This window comes from Muntiacus reevesi, chromosome 5, assembly GCF_963930625.1.
Source record: "Muntiacus reevesi chromosome 5, mMunRee1.1, whole genome shotgun sequence".
Classification (NCBI taxonomy): Eukaryota; Metazoa; Chordata; class Mammalia; order Artiodactyla; family Cervidae; genus Muntiacus; species Muntiacus reevesi.
Window position 1 is genome coordinate 43,309,740 of NC_089253.1, and position 15,314 is coordinate 43,325,053.

At 50.2% G+C, this 15,314-nt stretch overlaps 1 protein-coding gene across 4 annotated transcripts in view; it reads right to left on the bottom strand.

Moving 5' to 3' along the window:
* Positions 1-15,314, bottom strand: part of CHKA (choline kinase alpha) — a 57,016-nt gene that overhangs the window by 12,243 nt on the left and 29,459 nt on the right. For 2 of the 4 annotated variants that reach the window (XM_065937918.1, XM_065937920.1), the window contains exons 3-6: positions 3,005-3,118; positions 1,529-1,662; positions 1,068-1,172; positions 199-257 (exon numbers count right to left, since the gene is read on the bottom strand). In XM_065937918.1, coding sequence (XP_065793990.1) covers positions 199-257; positions 1,068-1,172; positions 1,529-1,662; positions 3,005-3,118 — 412 coding nt within the window. Of the gene's footprint in view, positions 1-198; positions 258-1,067; positions 1,173-1,528; positions 1,663-3,004; positions 3,119-9,996; positions 10,051-10,995; positions 11,026-15,314 lie in introns of all 4 variants that reach the window. The other 2 variants (XM_065937916.1, XM_065937917.1) reach the window with 2 other exon arrangements.

A 15,314-nucleotide genomic window follows, 5' to 3' on the forward strand; every position in this document is an offset into this window, starting at 1 on the left:
GGAGGTTTTTCTGTTGGTCTGTATAGAACTCAACCTCATTATTTTAATAGTCGCACAACACACATGCACAGCTGGGCCGTAAATCCATGTATCTCACCCCCTCCTCGGGGGTCCCTGGCGGTTAGCACACACACTGGAGCGAACCTTCTAAGCAGACACACAGGGCCCAGGTTCTGCACCACGGGCAGCGTTTCTTACCTTCCTGACAGTCATTGTGACAGAACACGACGGGTGATGGAGTGGATTCAAGCAGTGACCTGGGAGAGGAAGGTTCTGCTGTTACTTCTCAGACCTGCAGCTCCCTCCCCTGGCAGGGCCTCTGAGCAAGTGCTCCCTGCCCGGGGGTGGGGTGGGGTGGGGGGCCTCCTCCTCGGAGCCCTCTGACCACGGAGCCCGAGCAGAGCCCTGTGTTGGGTCTGTTTGGGCCTCTGGTTTACTTCGTAACGCTCATCACAACCTGACACTATTTTATTTACTTGTCTTCTCTCTCTCCTAACAAAAAGAGATGCTCCCTGCAGGATGTCTTGGTCATAACAGCTCGGAGCCATTCCTGATGTCGGTACAGCAGATGCTCAAACTTGTGAGAAATGAAAGATGGAAATACTGACACTCAGCTATGGCTGAGAGTCTAGAACCCTGCACACCCCACAGCCTAGGGATACCCCTATAGTCTACTCAGAAACCTGTGTCAAGCTTCCTGTTCCGTGCCCTCCCAAGCTTGGGCTCAACTGTATCCCTCGTCTGCTGACACCCTCCGGCCTGTCCCAAGGGTTCTTGCCTTTTGTTTTTGTTTCAGATAAAACCTATTGCCCTAGTCACTGACCGGAATTCTGGCACTTCACCTCCTCCGTGAAGCCTTCATGGATGATCAGATGAAGGTGACGCCGCTCGTGTAAAATTGAGACGGCAAAATTAACCTGTTTAAACTCATCCCACCAACCCCACGTAAGACACCAGGCCTGAGATGATGCTTGCAGGGTTGCCTGGCAGCAGACGCAGCGACTCGGAGCTTTGCTGTGTCTGGGCAGATGCACTTGCCAAGGCAGGACATGGAAGCAAACACTCACCTCAGGTTTTCCAGCTCCAAAGGCAGGTTATAGCTGAGGAACCTGTGCAGCTGCTTCACTTTGGACTCCCCTGTAAACCTAATTCTCAGCACTTGATTCAGGTATCTTGGAAGAGAGGGAAGCAAAGGATCAGGGCTCAGTTCACCATGACCTCGGCTCGGGACTCCCACTTAAGAGACCATGCAGAATCTGCAGGGCCCCCAACCCCAGGGTCTAGGAAGTTGATTTTCTGCCCACCCAGCCTGTTCAGGAGCATTTGTGCAAACACTCCTCTTTCATGACTCAGGAATTGATTTTTACATGCGAGAATGATTTATTCATGAGACCATAAGTGCCAGCAGACAGCCTGTGCGCCGGGGGACTGAGAAAGGCCTCTGACCCTCAGGGCAAACAAGAACTGCTCCGGAGACTCGAGGAGCCCTGGGGAAAGCCACGGGAGAGCCAAGCGCCTGATCACTTACTTTTCCATTGTTCCAAAGAGCCATTTTGGTTCCTTATTGAATGGCATTTTCATACCATGAAATCTGGCCATTTTCTCAGCTATTTCTGCAGAAATATCTGGCAAACTTAATTCTTCAGTGTCTAATCGCCGGCTCTGAAATAAAAGAGGAGTGAAAAGATGGCATTTATCCAGGTAAACTTGACATGTGAGGTCACATGACCTTAGACCTAGAGTTTCTTTGGGGGCATCTCAGTCTTGTCCAGGGAACAATTCCTCCTGAAGGGGCACTGTGCCCACAGATAGCACTGCTCAGGGAGGGGCAGGCCACCCGCAAAGGTCCACTTCTTAAAGAGAACGTCCTTCCCACGTACAATCAAGCACCCCTGGGCCTGCCTTCCAGTCGCCCCACCCCATGCTGAAGGGGGCCTCTTCCTCGTGCTCAACATGCTGGGCGGGTCTCCAACAGTTTACGACGGGATTGCATCCAGCTCTACCGCCAGCTCGGCCCCTCCGCCTGCGCAGCTGGCCCGCAAGGCACAACGCTCAAGGCAGCTGCTGACCGGAAGCATTTCCCGCTCCTGCCCTCGGGCAGCCTGGCACCCAGCAGCTCCGGGCGGGGACCGTGCACATGACCCTGACTGGCAGACGTTAAGGTGACACTGACGACGGGCCAACACAGGGAGAACGGGTGCATGGCCCTGACTCTCGGAACCGGGATCGGAGCCAGGCCTGGCCACGTGAAGGACCCGACAGGCACACGGGAGCAGGGGAGGCTCTACAGCGAAGCAGGCAGCGGGAGACGAGGAGGGGAAGAGCAGTGGCCCCGCCCCTGCAGGGCAGACACGTGTCAGTGTGGTCAGGACCACCTCCTGCAGTGGTTCTATGACCAGGGCCAGGGAGATGAGACCTGGGTGACCGGGCTTGGTTCCAAGGCAAGCAGCTTTGGAGGGTGATGCAGTGCCAGGTTCCACGGACAGCTGTAGCTGGAGCTACCGGGGTCAGTCCCAGATCACCACGGTCACAGTGATGCCACAACAAAGCGCGTCACATCAATGTTTTCGTCTCCCAGCATGTACAAAAGCTATGCTTACGCTATACTACAGTGCATTAAGTGGCTATAACATTATGTCGAAGAGTCCCACAGCGACTTAATTAAAAAATATTTTACTGCTCAAAAATGCTAACCATTGTCTGACAGTGCGGGGCCACCACAAACCAATTCGTAAAATACGCAGTATCTGCGGAGCTTAGTTAAACAAGGTCTGGCTGTGTGTGTTTTTTTTTTTTGGCTGTGTGTTTTGATTTGGATGAATGCACCTTTGCAGGAAAGACAGAGGTTTTGATGCAAATTCAATAGAAATCCTGCTTTTGTCTCCTGTGGTGACACAGGCCACCTATTTCGGATCACGGTGCCCGGGCTCCTGCGGTGATGACATAGACTGCGCCTTCTCTGTGGGCCTCCCCCAGCCCCGACCAGTGCCTCCGCACTCCTTACCGGGATGAACTGCTCCAGGCGGCCTTGGGGGAAAATGCCGAAGAGCTTCGGCCCCAGCGACCTCTCGGCGAGAATGGCAAACATGACGCTCTCCAGGACCATGGCCTCGGCGCCCTGAAACACACGGTGGCACGCAGATGGTTACCGGGTCAGCCACATGCCAGGCGCCAGAAGCCCTTCCACGTGAGCCGTTCATCTATTCCCACAGCGACTCTGTGATTGGGCACTGTTACCACTACTGTTGTTACTGTTATTAACACTACACTTGCTGTTACCATCATCGCCCCTACCTTAAATAGGAGAAAAAGATTGGTAAACTGCAGGATCCATGCTGGCAAGGGCTTCCCAGATGGCTCAGTGGTAAAGAACCCCCCTGCCAGTGTAGGAGACATAAGAGATGCAGGTTCAGTCCCTGGGCTGGGAAGATCCTCTGGAGTAAGACATGGTAACCCACTCCAGTATTCGTGCCTGGAGAATTCCATGGACTAAGTAGCCTGGTGGGCTATAGTCCAAGGGGTCGTAAAGAGTCGGACACATCTGAATGACTAACACTAGGATGCTGGTAAGCATCACACTCTATTGATGAGAGTCAAAATTCTAGTTGAATTTAGGTCACTGGTTCCAAAAATAGAACAGTATCAATAGTTTACCACTTCAATTTAGTCTCACCCTTGGCATCTCATCAAAGGCCACACAGTTCCACCCGTCCTGGTGAAGGTTAATTTGCTTTTCGGTTGATAGCACCCAGTGAGAGTAAATAGGCAAAGGGCCCTCCGCACAGGAAGCTATGCCTGGGATTACTGGTTCAGATCTGCTCTGCACTGGAGCATGAAGCAATCAAGGTTTCTGTTTTCTGCTTTTACTCCCAATCCTGTCATTTAATGTTTGTTTGAAAATGAAAGAACACACCAAGTCATAGACGCTGCTACATTCTGCCATTAGTCCTAATAACTAAGTGGGATCTAGAGTCATTCTGCCTTCAAAATCCATCTTTTGTTCTCAATTCAAATCCATTCCTTAGTCCTCTTCTCTTCAGCAGCAAATCATAGCTTAAGTTTCCATCTGTTGGGGTGGACGGGTGGGAAGGAGCCCTACATCCAGTTCTCTGGTGGAGCGTCTGCAGGTGGAGCTTCTAGGTCGATGTGTCAGGAGGGGCGGCAGGTGTGGTTTGGAAACACTCAGGGGTGACCTTGTCACCCCTTGTTCAGAAAGGGGCTATGGGGACAGGATCTCAGAGAAACACTGTTCACATAAAACACAGCTTTTAAAATACACTCATTTTACCAAAACAGATGGAGAGACCTCACAGGACACACTCACCAGGCAGGGACATGATTCTGAGGCTGGCGATAAAAAAACAAAAAGGAAAAACTGCTTTCAAAGGATATGGGACACACATCAAGGTAAAAGGTGACCCAGTCACTTTTATATTTGGGGGACTGGGTAATCCATCCACCACCTCGTGTAATCCCCACGACTATGTCTGACCATTACCACCTTGTGAGTTATGACATCACCGCCTTGCCAGGTCTAACCATCACCACCTTGAGAGGCCCCATCCCACTAACCTGCAGTTTTGTACATATGACTGCAACGAACCAAACTGCGTCCTCCCCAAATTCCTAGGTTCATTCACACCCTCACCCCTAGTGAGATGCTATTTGGAGATGCCTTTGGGAGGTGCAAAGTTTAGAATAGTTTTAGAGGGCGGAGCCCTAATGCGTCCGCATCCTTGTTAAGAGGAGACTCCAGAGAGCGTGCACCCTCTCCCAGGCCCTCTCTCTCTCTCTCCCTGCCGCGTGAGGGCACAGGCAGAAGACGGCATCTGCCAGCCAGGAAAGGACCGTCACCAGAACCCAGGTGAGTGCTGGCACCCTGACCCTGCCCGCCAACCTCCGGAACCATGAACAGTAAACCTGGGGAGTTTTTCCTGGCAGTCCAAGCAGATGAAGACACCACCATCCAGACACAGCATCGATCTGTCAGGTTCATGGATTTGAGGAGGATTTCTACCAGATAGGTTCTACTCCTTAAACCCTTAGAGAATGACAACAAATTCCTAACAGCTCTACTGAACTGGCAGAGTGTTTTCTCTCTCTCATCTGACCTCACAGCAAACCTCGGCAGGAGGTACGGTCAGCGTGGGCCTGTTTACCTCACGTTCAGCCTCAGAGACACCGCCCAAGCGAAACGGAGGCTCGCATCGTGAAAAGGGGGTGCTGGGACCAGGCCTGGAGAAGGCCATCCACAGGCGGTGGCTCCTGGCAGCGCCCTGCCCTCTGTACAACCTCCCACTTCAAAGATCCAACCCCTCCCAACTGTTTCCAAGAGGAGGACCAGGGTATCCTCTGTCCTAGGTAGCCAGAATTCTGAGAGAATTAAAGTTTGGTTTTTCAACTTTTTTTGTGTAGAGTAACTAAGCTGGAGGGCACTGGGGACACGCGCACCCAATCGGAAATGGCCCTTTGGTCTGAAATGTCTAGATCTGGACACGGATTTAACCCACGCCATGACTTCAGGAAGTTTGGCGCTTTGCTCGTGGCACCCAGTCCGTGCAGAGAGTGGGAGCTGCCTTCACCCTTGTCGCCGGTGCACCTGCCCCGGGCTGAGCCCACACCATCAGCACCCTCCTGAGCAGAGTCAACCAGCGCCAGGAAGGCAGAGAGAAGAGCGAAGAGACTTTGGAGTGTCCCAGTTCTCCTTGGCATTGCTCTGCACACTGTGAACAAGAAATACCTCTGTTTTTCTGTGATGTCATAGGTCGGCATTTATTCACAGCATGGAGAAGTGGAGGGAAGAGTTTGGAGAGGGAGAAAATGAAAGAACACACCAAGTCCCGGAACGACAGCAGGTAACCTCAGGTCTCCAAACCTTCAAGGAAAGTGCACCCAGGGAAACATGGGTGTGAAGGCCGTGACCCGATCCGCTGCCCATCACCTGGGCTGGACTCTGACTGTCCACCCACAGCTGGTCCTGCTTTCTCAGGAGAGAAGACAATACCTCCACTGGAAACGATTCACGCTGGCTTCAGAAATACACACTTATATACTCCAGCCCCATGGAAACAAGAACTGGACGCACGTGGCCACTGCCTGGACGGCACCTGCCTCCCAGGGACAGAAGCAGCCGGAAGTGAGCAGGGCCATCGGCAGACTGGGGCACACGCAGGGGAGGGGCAGGGGCACCCTGACGGAGTGTGAGGGCGCTGGCCACCCTCAAGGAGAGATGCGGACCCCAGGAGGGGCTGACGTGCGGAGCAGAGGGGCCCAGGAGGAAGAGGACGGAACCAGTCCAGAGGAGCCCCCGGGGTTGCCCAGGGGTCTGGACCAGATAGCCCTCGGCGTCCGGACAGCATTACATGAACTGGCCCAAGAGGAGGAAGCAGCATGGAGCCTGAGGACGCCCCACGTTTGCAGCAACGCTTTCACACTGTACATGGCCAGCCAGTGTGCGCACGCGCACACACACACGCACGCGCTTGAAACAGACCATACATGCTCACAGCTGGGCAAGGCTTTCCAACATTTCCTACTCTAGTTCCCTTAAGGAAGCAACAGAAGGCTGACATCTGACGCCCCAGTGGAGGTTTACAGCCCACCCCGTGAGAGCGGATGGAGACAGGGCCGGGGGGGGCGGGGAGACGCCTGCTGTCAGGACGGGGCAACGGCGTTTGATGGTGAACAGGAGGCAGAGGAAAGTGGCCACTGGATCTGGGCACATGAGTCGCTGGTAACGAAACCGGGAGTGGTTCAGGAGGCCACGGGGACAGGACTCAGAATGCAGCTGGGGCAGAGGCCAGAAGGGGCAGCAGGGGCCCCAGGGGGAGGGAGGAAGTGTGAGACTGCCTTCCATTTTATCCCTGTGGCTTTATCTCTGAAAAAAATTAATCCAGCAATAATATGCAGACTGTAACTGCAACATGACCCTCCTGAGAAGACACAACAGTGCTTCCCTGGTGGGGAGGGGGAGCCTGAAGAGAAGAGAAGGTGGGACACACCACCACTGCAAGCCAGGGAGGTGAGCCAACCAGGCTCGCAGGCCCCCTAAGCAGAAATGGAGTCGGGCCTCCTGCAGGTTTGAGGGACAGGAGACAAAGGTCAGCCATTCAAAGAGGCTCAAAGACCAACCACCTTCCCTGTTCTGACCACCGACTGCCCACCTTCTGACCCAAGGGGATCATAAACAAACAGCACCAACTACTGCTGTCTGCTGGGCCCCGAGTGGAAATCTGGCAGGAAGCTCCGTGGGGTCAGGCCTCCCGGACCTGGTAGGATAAAGCTCACCTAACTCGGATCAGGAGAGAAAGTGATCACCAAAGGACTGTCAGCGAGAGGCCAACACCATCAGATGAGCAGTTCAAAAATATGGCTCTGGTGATGACGAAAGGAATGGTCTGTGGGCAACAAGAGTGGAAGCGGGAGCCCCGAGGGGAGCTGGGGCAGCTTGCACTAGCCAGGTTCACAGCCTGGGTGGAGAGAAACTTACAGATCCAAGGTCTGGTTCAAAGGAAAACAACCAACAGAGTTGTGGGTGGGACATGGGGTGAGGGGAGAAGAGTGACGGAGGTGACTTCCTGCTTCTGGCCTGCCCAGAAAGGATGGACTGAAAGAGAATGTGGGTTCAGTCTTGGACCTGGTGAGACACCCGGAGACAGGGAGCAGCTGGGGTTAGTTCCATTGGCTGGAGGAGCTGCAGATCCCTGGCCTCCAGGAGAAACGAAGGACCAGCTTTGGACCAGGTGGTCTGGGAAGAGTGGGGAGGGATAGGGCGTTGGGCCTGGGGATTTCGAGTACTTAAGACAAGAGGAGAGGGATTTCCCTAGTGGTCCAGTGGCTAAGACCCTACATCCCCCATGCAGAGGGCCCAGGTTTGATCCCTGGTCAGGGAACCAGATCTCACATGTCACAACTAAAGATCCTGTGTGCCACAAGTAAGACCCGGTGCAGCCAAAGAAATAAATATATACTTGGGGGGGGGGGGGAGAGACAATAGAAGAACGAGCCCAGAAAGAAAGCAAGGAAGGGATGGAGTAAAGGAAGGGCCTTCGCTTGGTGCCCCTGAGTCCCGGCCCCTTGGCTGCTGAGAAGTCAAGGTGAAACAAGAACTGAAAATACACTTTGGTTCAGCGTCACAGAGGGCCTAGAGACCCAACAGTTTTAATCCCAGTATAGACAGAGGTCTGTAAGCAAAGGCCCAGGAGATTGAAGACAGGACATCAGCTACTTCCCGACAGCGGCTCAGTCAGGGTCTCCCCTGAGAGCACACAGTCCAGACCCTCCAGTCTTTGGAGCTGGGCCCAGGAAAATCCATGGAAACTCGAGAAAGAACATCAATACTTTTATTCCATTATAATCTCAGCTCTCTTAAATTCCTGTTCCTTGATCATTTTAATAATTAGTATTGCTGCTGTTCTTCAGTCGCTAAGTTGTGTCTGACTCTTTGCAACCCCATGGACTGCAGCACGCCAGGCTTCCCTGTCCTTCACTATCTCCCGGAGTGTGCTCAAACACATGTCCATTGAGTCAGTGATGCCATCCAACCATCTTATCCTCTGTCTTCCCCTTCTCCTCCTCTGCCCTCAATCTTTTCCAGCATCAGGGTCTTTTTCTAATAAGTCAGTTCTTCGCATCAGGTGGCCAAAGTATTGGGGCTTCAGCTTCAGCATCAGTCCTTCCAATGAATATTCAGGACTGATTTCCTTTAGGATTGACTGGTTTGATCTCCTTACTGTCCAAGGGACTCCCAAGAGTCTTCTCCAATACCACAGTTCAAGAGCATCAATTCTTTGGTGCTCAGCCTTCTTCATGGTACAACTCTTACATTCATACAAAACTACTGGAAAAACCATAGCTTGACTAGATGGACCTTTGTTGGCAAAATGATGTCTCTGCTTTTTAATACACTGTCTAAGTTGGTCATAGCTTTTCTTCCAATGAGCAAGCCCCTTTTAATTTCACAGCTGCAGTCACCATCCACAGTGATTTTGGAGCCCAAGAAAATGAAATCTGACACTTGCCACTTTTCCCCCAATCTATTTGCCATAAAGTAATGGGACTGGATGCCATAATCTTTGTTTTTTGAATATTGAGTTTTAAGCCACTTTTTTCACAATAAGAGAGGGATTTCCCTAGTAGTCCAGTGGCTAAGACTAACTTCCAATGCAGAGGGCCCAGGTTTGATCTGTGGTCAGGGAACTAGATTTCACATGCCATAGCTAAAGATCCTGCATGCCACAATAAGTGTACAATGAACAAAACCAGTTTATTCACACGCATGTAGGTATTTCTTTCATCCACAGCGTGTGTGTGTGTACACACTGCATACACACCTCCGCACACTCGGAGAGTGGGCTGCACGACAGTCACTCTCTGCAGTGTGGGGGTCACAACACTGGACTCCCCACCTCTGAGTCTCAGGGCCAGGTGCTCTTGACCTGAAGCTCCTCTGAGCACACACACTGCTGGGAGTGAGACCTCGCAGTTCAGAAGCAGCCTCTGGACCCGAGCACCACACCGAGAGGGCTTCGCTGGTAGCTCGGATGGTAAAGGGTCCACCTGAGGCGCAGAGGGAAAAACACTCCCGCCTGCGCGGGGACGGGCAGCCCTGAGACCCCTGCGCAACGACAGAGTCAGGGCGGCGCGGACGCCAGGCTGCCTCCACGTGGGAACATCACGCACGCCGGCCACCCGAGCTGCCGTCTCCTCGCAGCCCAAGTGCCGTTCAGCTCCCTGCAGTCCTCCCTACACCCTCGGCAGGAGCCGGGAACACGGGCTCTTTGCGGCCTCTTCCTGAGATGGCTCCCAGTACCCGGAGCCCCTCCTCTGGGATACAACCAGGACTCAGGGACAGAAGGGGCAGAGCCAGAGCGGGGCCGAGGCGCACAGACCCCGTGCCCGCTTCCTGCCGCACAGGGACCCTCGTCCACCCAGCGCTGCCCTGCCCACCACCAGCTCACACCTCACACTGGACGCAGGGTGGGCTGAATTACTTACTTGAAATTCACTGTCTCTCTGAGCTTGTTCGGATCCCTCCTTATTACAGGACCGCTACGAACGAGAAAAAGCAAACACTTCCGGTGAAATGGGGAACGCTGAGCAGGCACTCACTCAGCAACCATCAGAACAGTCAGGGTGTACAAGACATCACAGATCTTATTTAAACGAGGGTTTCTTGCACAGTCTAAACGCACCACCAGAGTCCCACACTTGGACCAACACCTGAGGAAGTGCCTCATGCTTTAGGAGAAAAGGGAGGCGCTGTGGGGTCCGCACAGCCGCCACCTCACCACCACCCTGGCACCTTTTACAATTTCATCGTTGGAGGAAAGTCAGCGGAGGGAGCTTTCCTGTGAACGCCCGGCCGGCTCACCGGTTTAGCCAGGTGGGTCTTTCGAGGCAGCAGCGGCCCAGGAAGACTCTGTCCCACAAGGCCAGGGGCACAAGGCCCGCGGCCACTGAAGGTCAGCACTGGGTGGACGAGGGTGCCCCGCGGGGGCAGAAGGCCTGCTGGTCGGGCCGCCACTAGCTCAGCGTGGAGTCTTCTCCACCCAAGAGAGGCCCGAGCCAATTTAACACAGGCCCTAAAATGACTTCATCTGTTAACGTACTCAGAGAGACTTCTACACCCCTTTCCTCAATGAAACTGCAAGTGAGCAGTAACCAGGAGTCTATCAGGAACACACCCAGAGTCTGACCTTCCACACGCCACTGTCTGCCCACATCGGCCCCTCACGGCAGATCGGAGCCCTTAAAAGCAACCCCCACCCAAGTGCTTTAAAAACCTTCACACGGTGTTTAATCCGGAGACAGGGAAAAGCAAGGGAGAAACTTACGTGTCCTGTCAAAGTTTATACTCAAATAGTGCCCCTAGAAAAATGTTATTTGTTTAATTTATTAAACTACGTCTGCTTAAGTCAGACACAGAGGCCCATAAAGGAAGCTCTTACAGAAATTTAAGGTAAAAGATTCTTGAACATCCCATGAAAAACATACCTTTCCATTCCACAGCTTTATCAAAAATACCTGTACCAAGGGTAGAAAGTGTGGACAGGAAAAAAGAAAATGCCACGTTAAGCACCACCAGCTACTCTAGCACCATTCAAAACACCTAGCCAGCCAGAGCGACCACTCCCATCCATCAACACGGGAATAATCTCCCACAGACATCTTAATGTATGTTCTGTACAAATAGTGCATGTTCCAGTTTACTCAATATAAAAAGTAAACAAAGTAATGTTCATATGAAGTTATCTGCAAAGACTTGCACTTATACATACTTGGTAATATCTTTAGCTCACAGTGAGTACACTTTGTACAAAGTGCAGGAAGTACAAATGGGGGATATATGCGATTTTCTTTCGTGTAATCTGCATTTCTCTGATGGAGAGATGTTACAGGTTAAATCCCGTTACAATGAAAACTACAAAATGAAAATACTACGGAGACAGTTTTTTACTCTTGCTGATGGCCTGACGCGGGGCGGGACAAGCGCTAGGGAGGAGGAGTAGGTACTCAACTCCTTCCCTAAGTGCAACACGCCCTCCTGACTGCAGCGAGGCTTAGCCTACACTCCAGCTGTCCCCTCCCCAGTGGCCCACGAATTCCCAATGAACAGGGACTCCACCTTTTCTTTATTGTTGGTCTTTCCCAACAAATCCTGGTGCTCACAACATTTTGTGGATGGCAGGACTAAATAAACACTCCTGCGCCATGAAGCTCAAGGAGCGACCAAGGGCGATGGAGCCTGGCGAGGGAATACCCAGGTCTGTGACCCCAGAAGTGGGGAGACGGGCTACAGCATTAGGTAGGATACCCAGGGGGCTGCAATGCCCCCCAAAGATTAAATTCTTGTGCTTTCTCTCCCCAAAGGACACTAAGAACAGAACAAGTTCTATGATCTGATATTATACATATTGATACTTCATAGGAAGAGACAAATAAGGAATTTGGAGACCCCACTGAGGTCAGCAGTAACGGGATTTGACCTGTATACACTTCGAGACTGTGGTTACTTCTATGCTGTTATTACTTGAACTGTATCTTCTTAAGGAGATACAGTTAAGGGGTTACTGAGCCAACACAAGTCCCTCTCCCTTGCCTAAGGGTGCTCTCAACAACAGCAAGTCACCTCATCTGAGTTACCAATTGTCTCAGTTCCCAAGGCCATTTCTTTTTAACAAAGTAGCGTCATTAGGGAGAAGTAAGTTCTATGAATACTTTCCCCATCCGCCCACTCCATTCTGCCCTCGGTGAATCACTAGCCACTCCCCCCATCAGAGCACCATCAGGAAGGCAAGAAGGACTTCTGCCACACCCAGCCCTCTGTTCCGTTTCCTCAGTACAGAATGCTCAGGGTCCCTCGATCTTGCAGGTAAGAAGAGCAGGAAATCAAAACCCAAGCAGGCTGAACATTCACAGAAAGGTGAGGGAAGTGGCCTCCCGCAGAGAGAGCTACCGAAAAGGAGGCCTTACTGCCCAGGGAGAAAGGAGGTAAAACTTAACTTGGAATCTCTGGGATTTTATTTCAGAGGCACAGATTTAATCAAAGCAGATATTAAAATACAATATACAAATACTTAACATGACTCTGAGTTCTTCACCAACTAGCTTGTACATTAATAAAAATTAGCTTTCATTAAGTTATAAAATAAAGGTGAGTTTTAACATTTATTAGAAATATGGACACTAACTCATTATTTAATATTAAATAATTGTTTTAAAATTTTCATTTTCGACACTGTTGTGGTCATGTGTTTAAAATCAGCTTACCTGAGCACAGACTGAAACCTGCATGCGAGAAATACTATGAAATCTGGAAGAACCCTAGAGAACAAGCGAGGGTAAAGACGAAAGAAAGCTGGGCAGAGACACAGATATTGGGCACCTGGGGTTCGCTACGCTCTTCTAGTCTACTTCTATATACATCTGAAATTCTCCATAATAAAATGTTTTTTAAAATAAACACTGAAACCTAAGAAGTCAGAATGTACCAGATATGCTAAAGAAGATACCCAACTTTAGGAATAAACTAAAAACTCCTGAATTGTACACTTAAATAAGTGAATTGTATGCTACAAAGAGAGAAGATATCCAATGATAATAAAAATACACTGTCACCGGTTTCCTGCCATCTTTCTTGTTCTCTTCTTCCTAGTTTGGGCTTGGTTTTCAAGAGAATCTACAAGTATTCATTATAATCTAAGTATTCATCAGCTCTGCTGTAGGAAACAGGCTAACGGGATAGTAATAAAAAAAGGGGGTGTGGTTTACATTTTGTTTTAAAATCATAGAAGAATTTAAAAGCTGAAACAGAATTTTGGTTGGCCAAGCACCTCTAAATTTAAAACCTAAATTCCTAAACACCTAAACACTATTGGCTAGGTAATAAGATGAGACCAAACTGGACTCTGACTTTTCACTTTACATACACCTATACTTAGAAAGTATTTAAAGGTATGCTATTTCTACAGGAAATATATTTGGTACAAGGTTTCAAATGTTACTCTTCTGACGAAATTTCATTTAAAGGATTTCATACTTTAAAGACTAAGAAGAAAGTAAGTTACCTAATATTCCACACTATAACAGGGTTATTTCTTTACATTTGTTTAAGCCAAATAAACTCTCATTGCTTGGGCAGTTGTTAATAAAAGATTCTGCTAATGATGAGGGAACTAGTTTAATGATTAAACTACTTTAATAAAGCCACATTTGCTGGATGAACAAAAGCAGCATCTGGATTTTCCCTGGTCTGTGTATAAATAGAGGGGCATATAGCTACTTCAATATCATGTGTAAAACCTGAAACATTTATCTTCACAGTGCATTTAAAGACCCACTACTGCATTAGCTGCTTGTGGGGTAGGTAGGGGAAAACTGATGAACCAGCTGAGAAAGAAGAGTGACACGTCATCACTAGTATACTAAGCTGGAAATGCTGTTTAAAATCAAATCATCAATTACAGATATTTTACCATGTTAAATATGATGGTGGCTATAGAGATAAAAAGATACAAACGGGAATCTACACACAATAAGGGCAAGGATCATTCACCTATTGTCTCTTTTAAAGGCTGGTATAAAACAAAAGATTAAGTTGGCTGCAGCCTTTTAATAAAAGAGCTTTGGGATCCATAAACGAGTAATTAAGAAAGAATAAGCCAAATGTTAGCTAGACTCAGCTCCTAGGGCATCTAAGACTCGGTCTGGGAAACCCTCCCTCTCTCCACTAACCAGAGGGTCTCCTGCTGAACTGCGCCCCGAGGGACCCCGGGCTACCAGGGTCCACCCTGGGCTTCCTGCCCGCCTGCCCCTGGTTCTGAGGGTGACTCAGCGGAGAGAAGAGGTTCTCAGTGTCGGGGCTACACCTGCTGCCACCCCCGTGGGCCAAGGCGGCAGGAATGCACAGCAGGGATGGGGCTCTTCAGGAACCTTCTGCAGTATGTTTTCTCCTCAGTGTCATGGACCCTAACCTTACTGCTTCCTGATTTCTGCGAAAACATTCTGCATTTATTGCTCTTATGGTTTCTTCCGCCATTTTCTGAAAATATTTTACAGAACACATTAAAATGTGACACCTCACAATGAAGTGGCCTAAGTATAGCTTGTGTGATGATCTAGTGAACACACAGGGAGAGTGAGAATTGAAATGGATAAAGATTTCCAACATTTCTCTGGAGTCTCTAGAGTGTGTTCCATCTACTCAAGGACCTATCTAAAACAGTCTGATCCCACTGAACTCTGCAAAACCAGATGATGTGACGAATATGGAGAGGAGACTAGAACTTCTAAAAGGCTCCAGGCAGACCTGAACTAGGAGGGAGACAGGTGGGTGCAAGGCCGGGTAAAGAAGGTGGCTTTCTCAAAGCTGAGGGCCGATCCCAGGTGCCCTGCCGCCCCGGACTCTGACGGCTTCGGGTTCCTCCGGCACGAGCACCCCAAGGTGGACTTGCAGGCAGCACGTTCCCAGGAACAGATCCTGTGTGTCCTCCCACGTCAGAGCAGCACTGCTGAGCTCCGTAAAGGCCCGGGGTGGGGAGAAGGACACTACATGATAAGAGCAGAGAAGGAAGTTTCCAACTCCAACCACACTATCAGCATGTACGTGGCATTTCCTGAAGGCTGAAAATGGCATGAGAGAAGCAGCAGCTGCATACTAGAAGTGAATTTTCAAGCTGAGGCCCATAAACATCTATAATTACTAAATGTTTGTCATTTTCTACTGAGGAAACAGAAGAAAGGGATCTGATTTGCCTGGGACTGAAAAAAAAAAACACCCCAAAGTGATATATTCAAATATATGGCATTCTGAA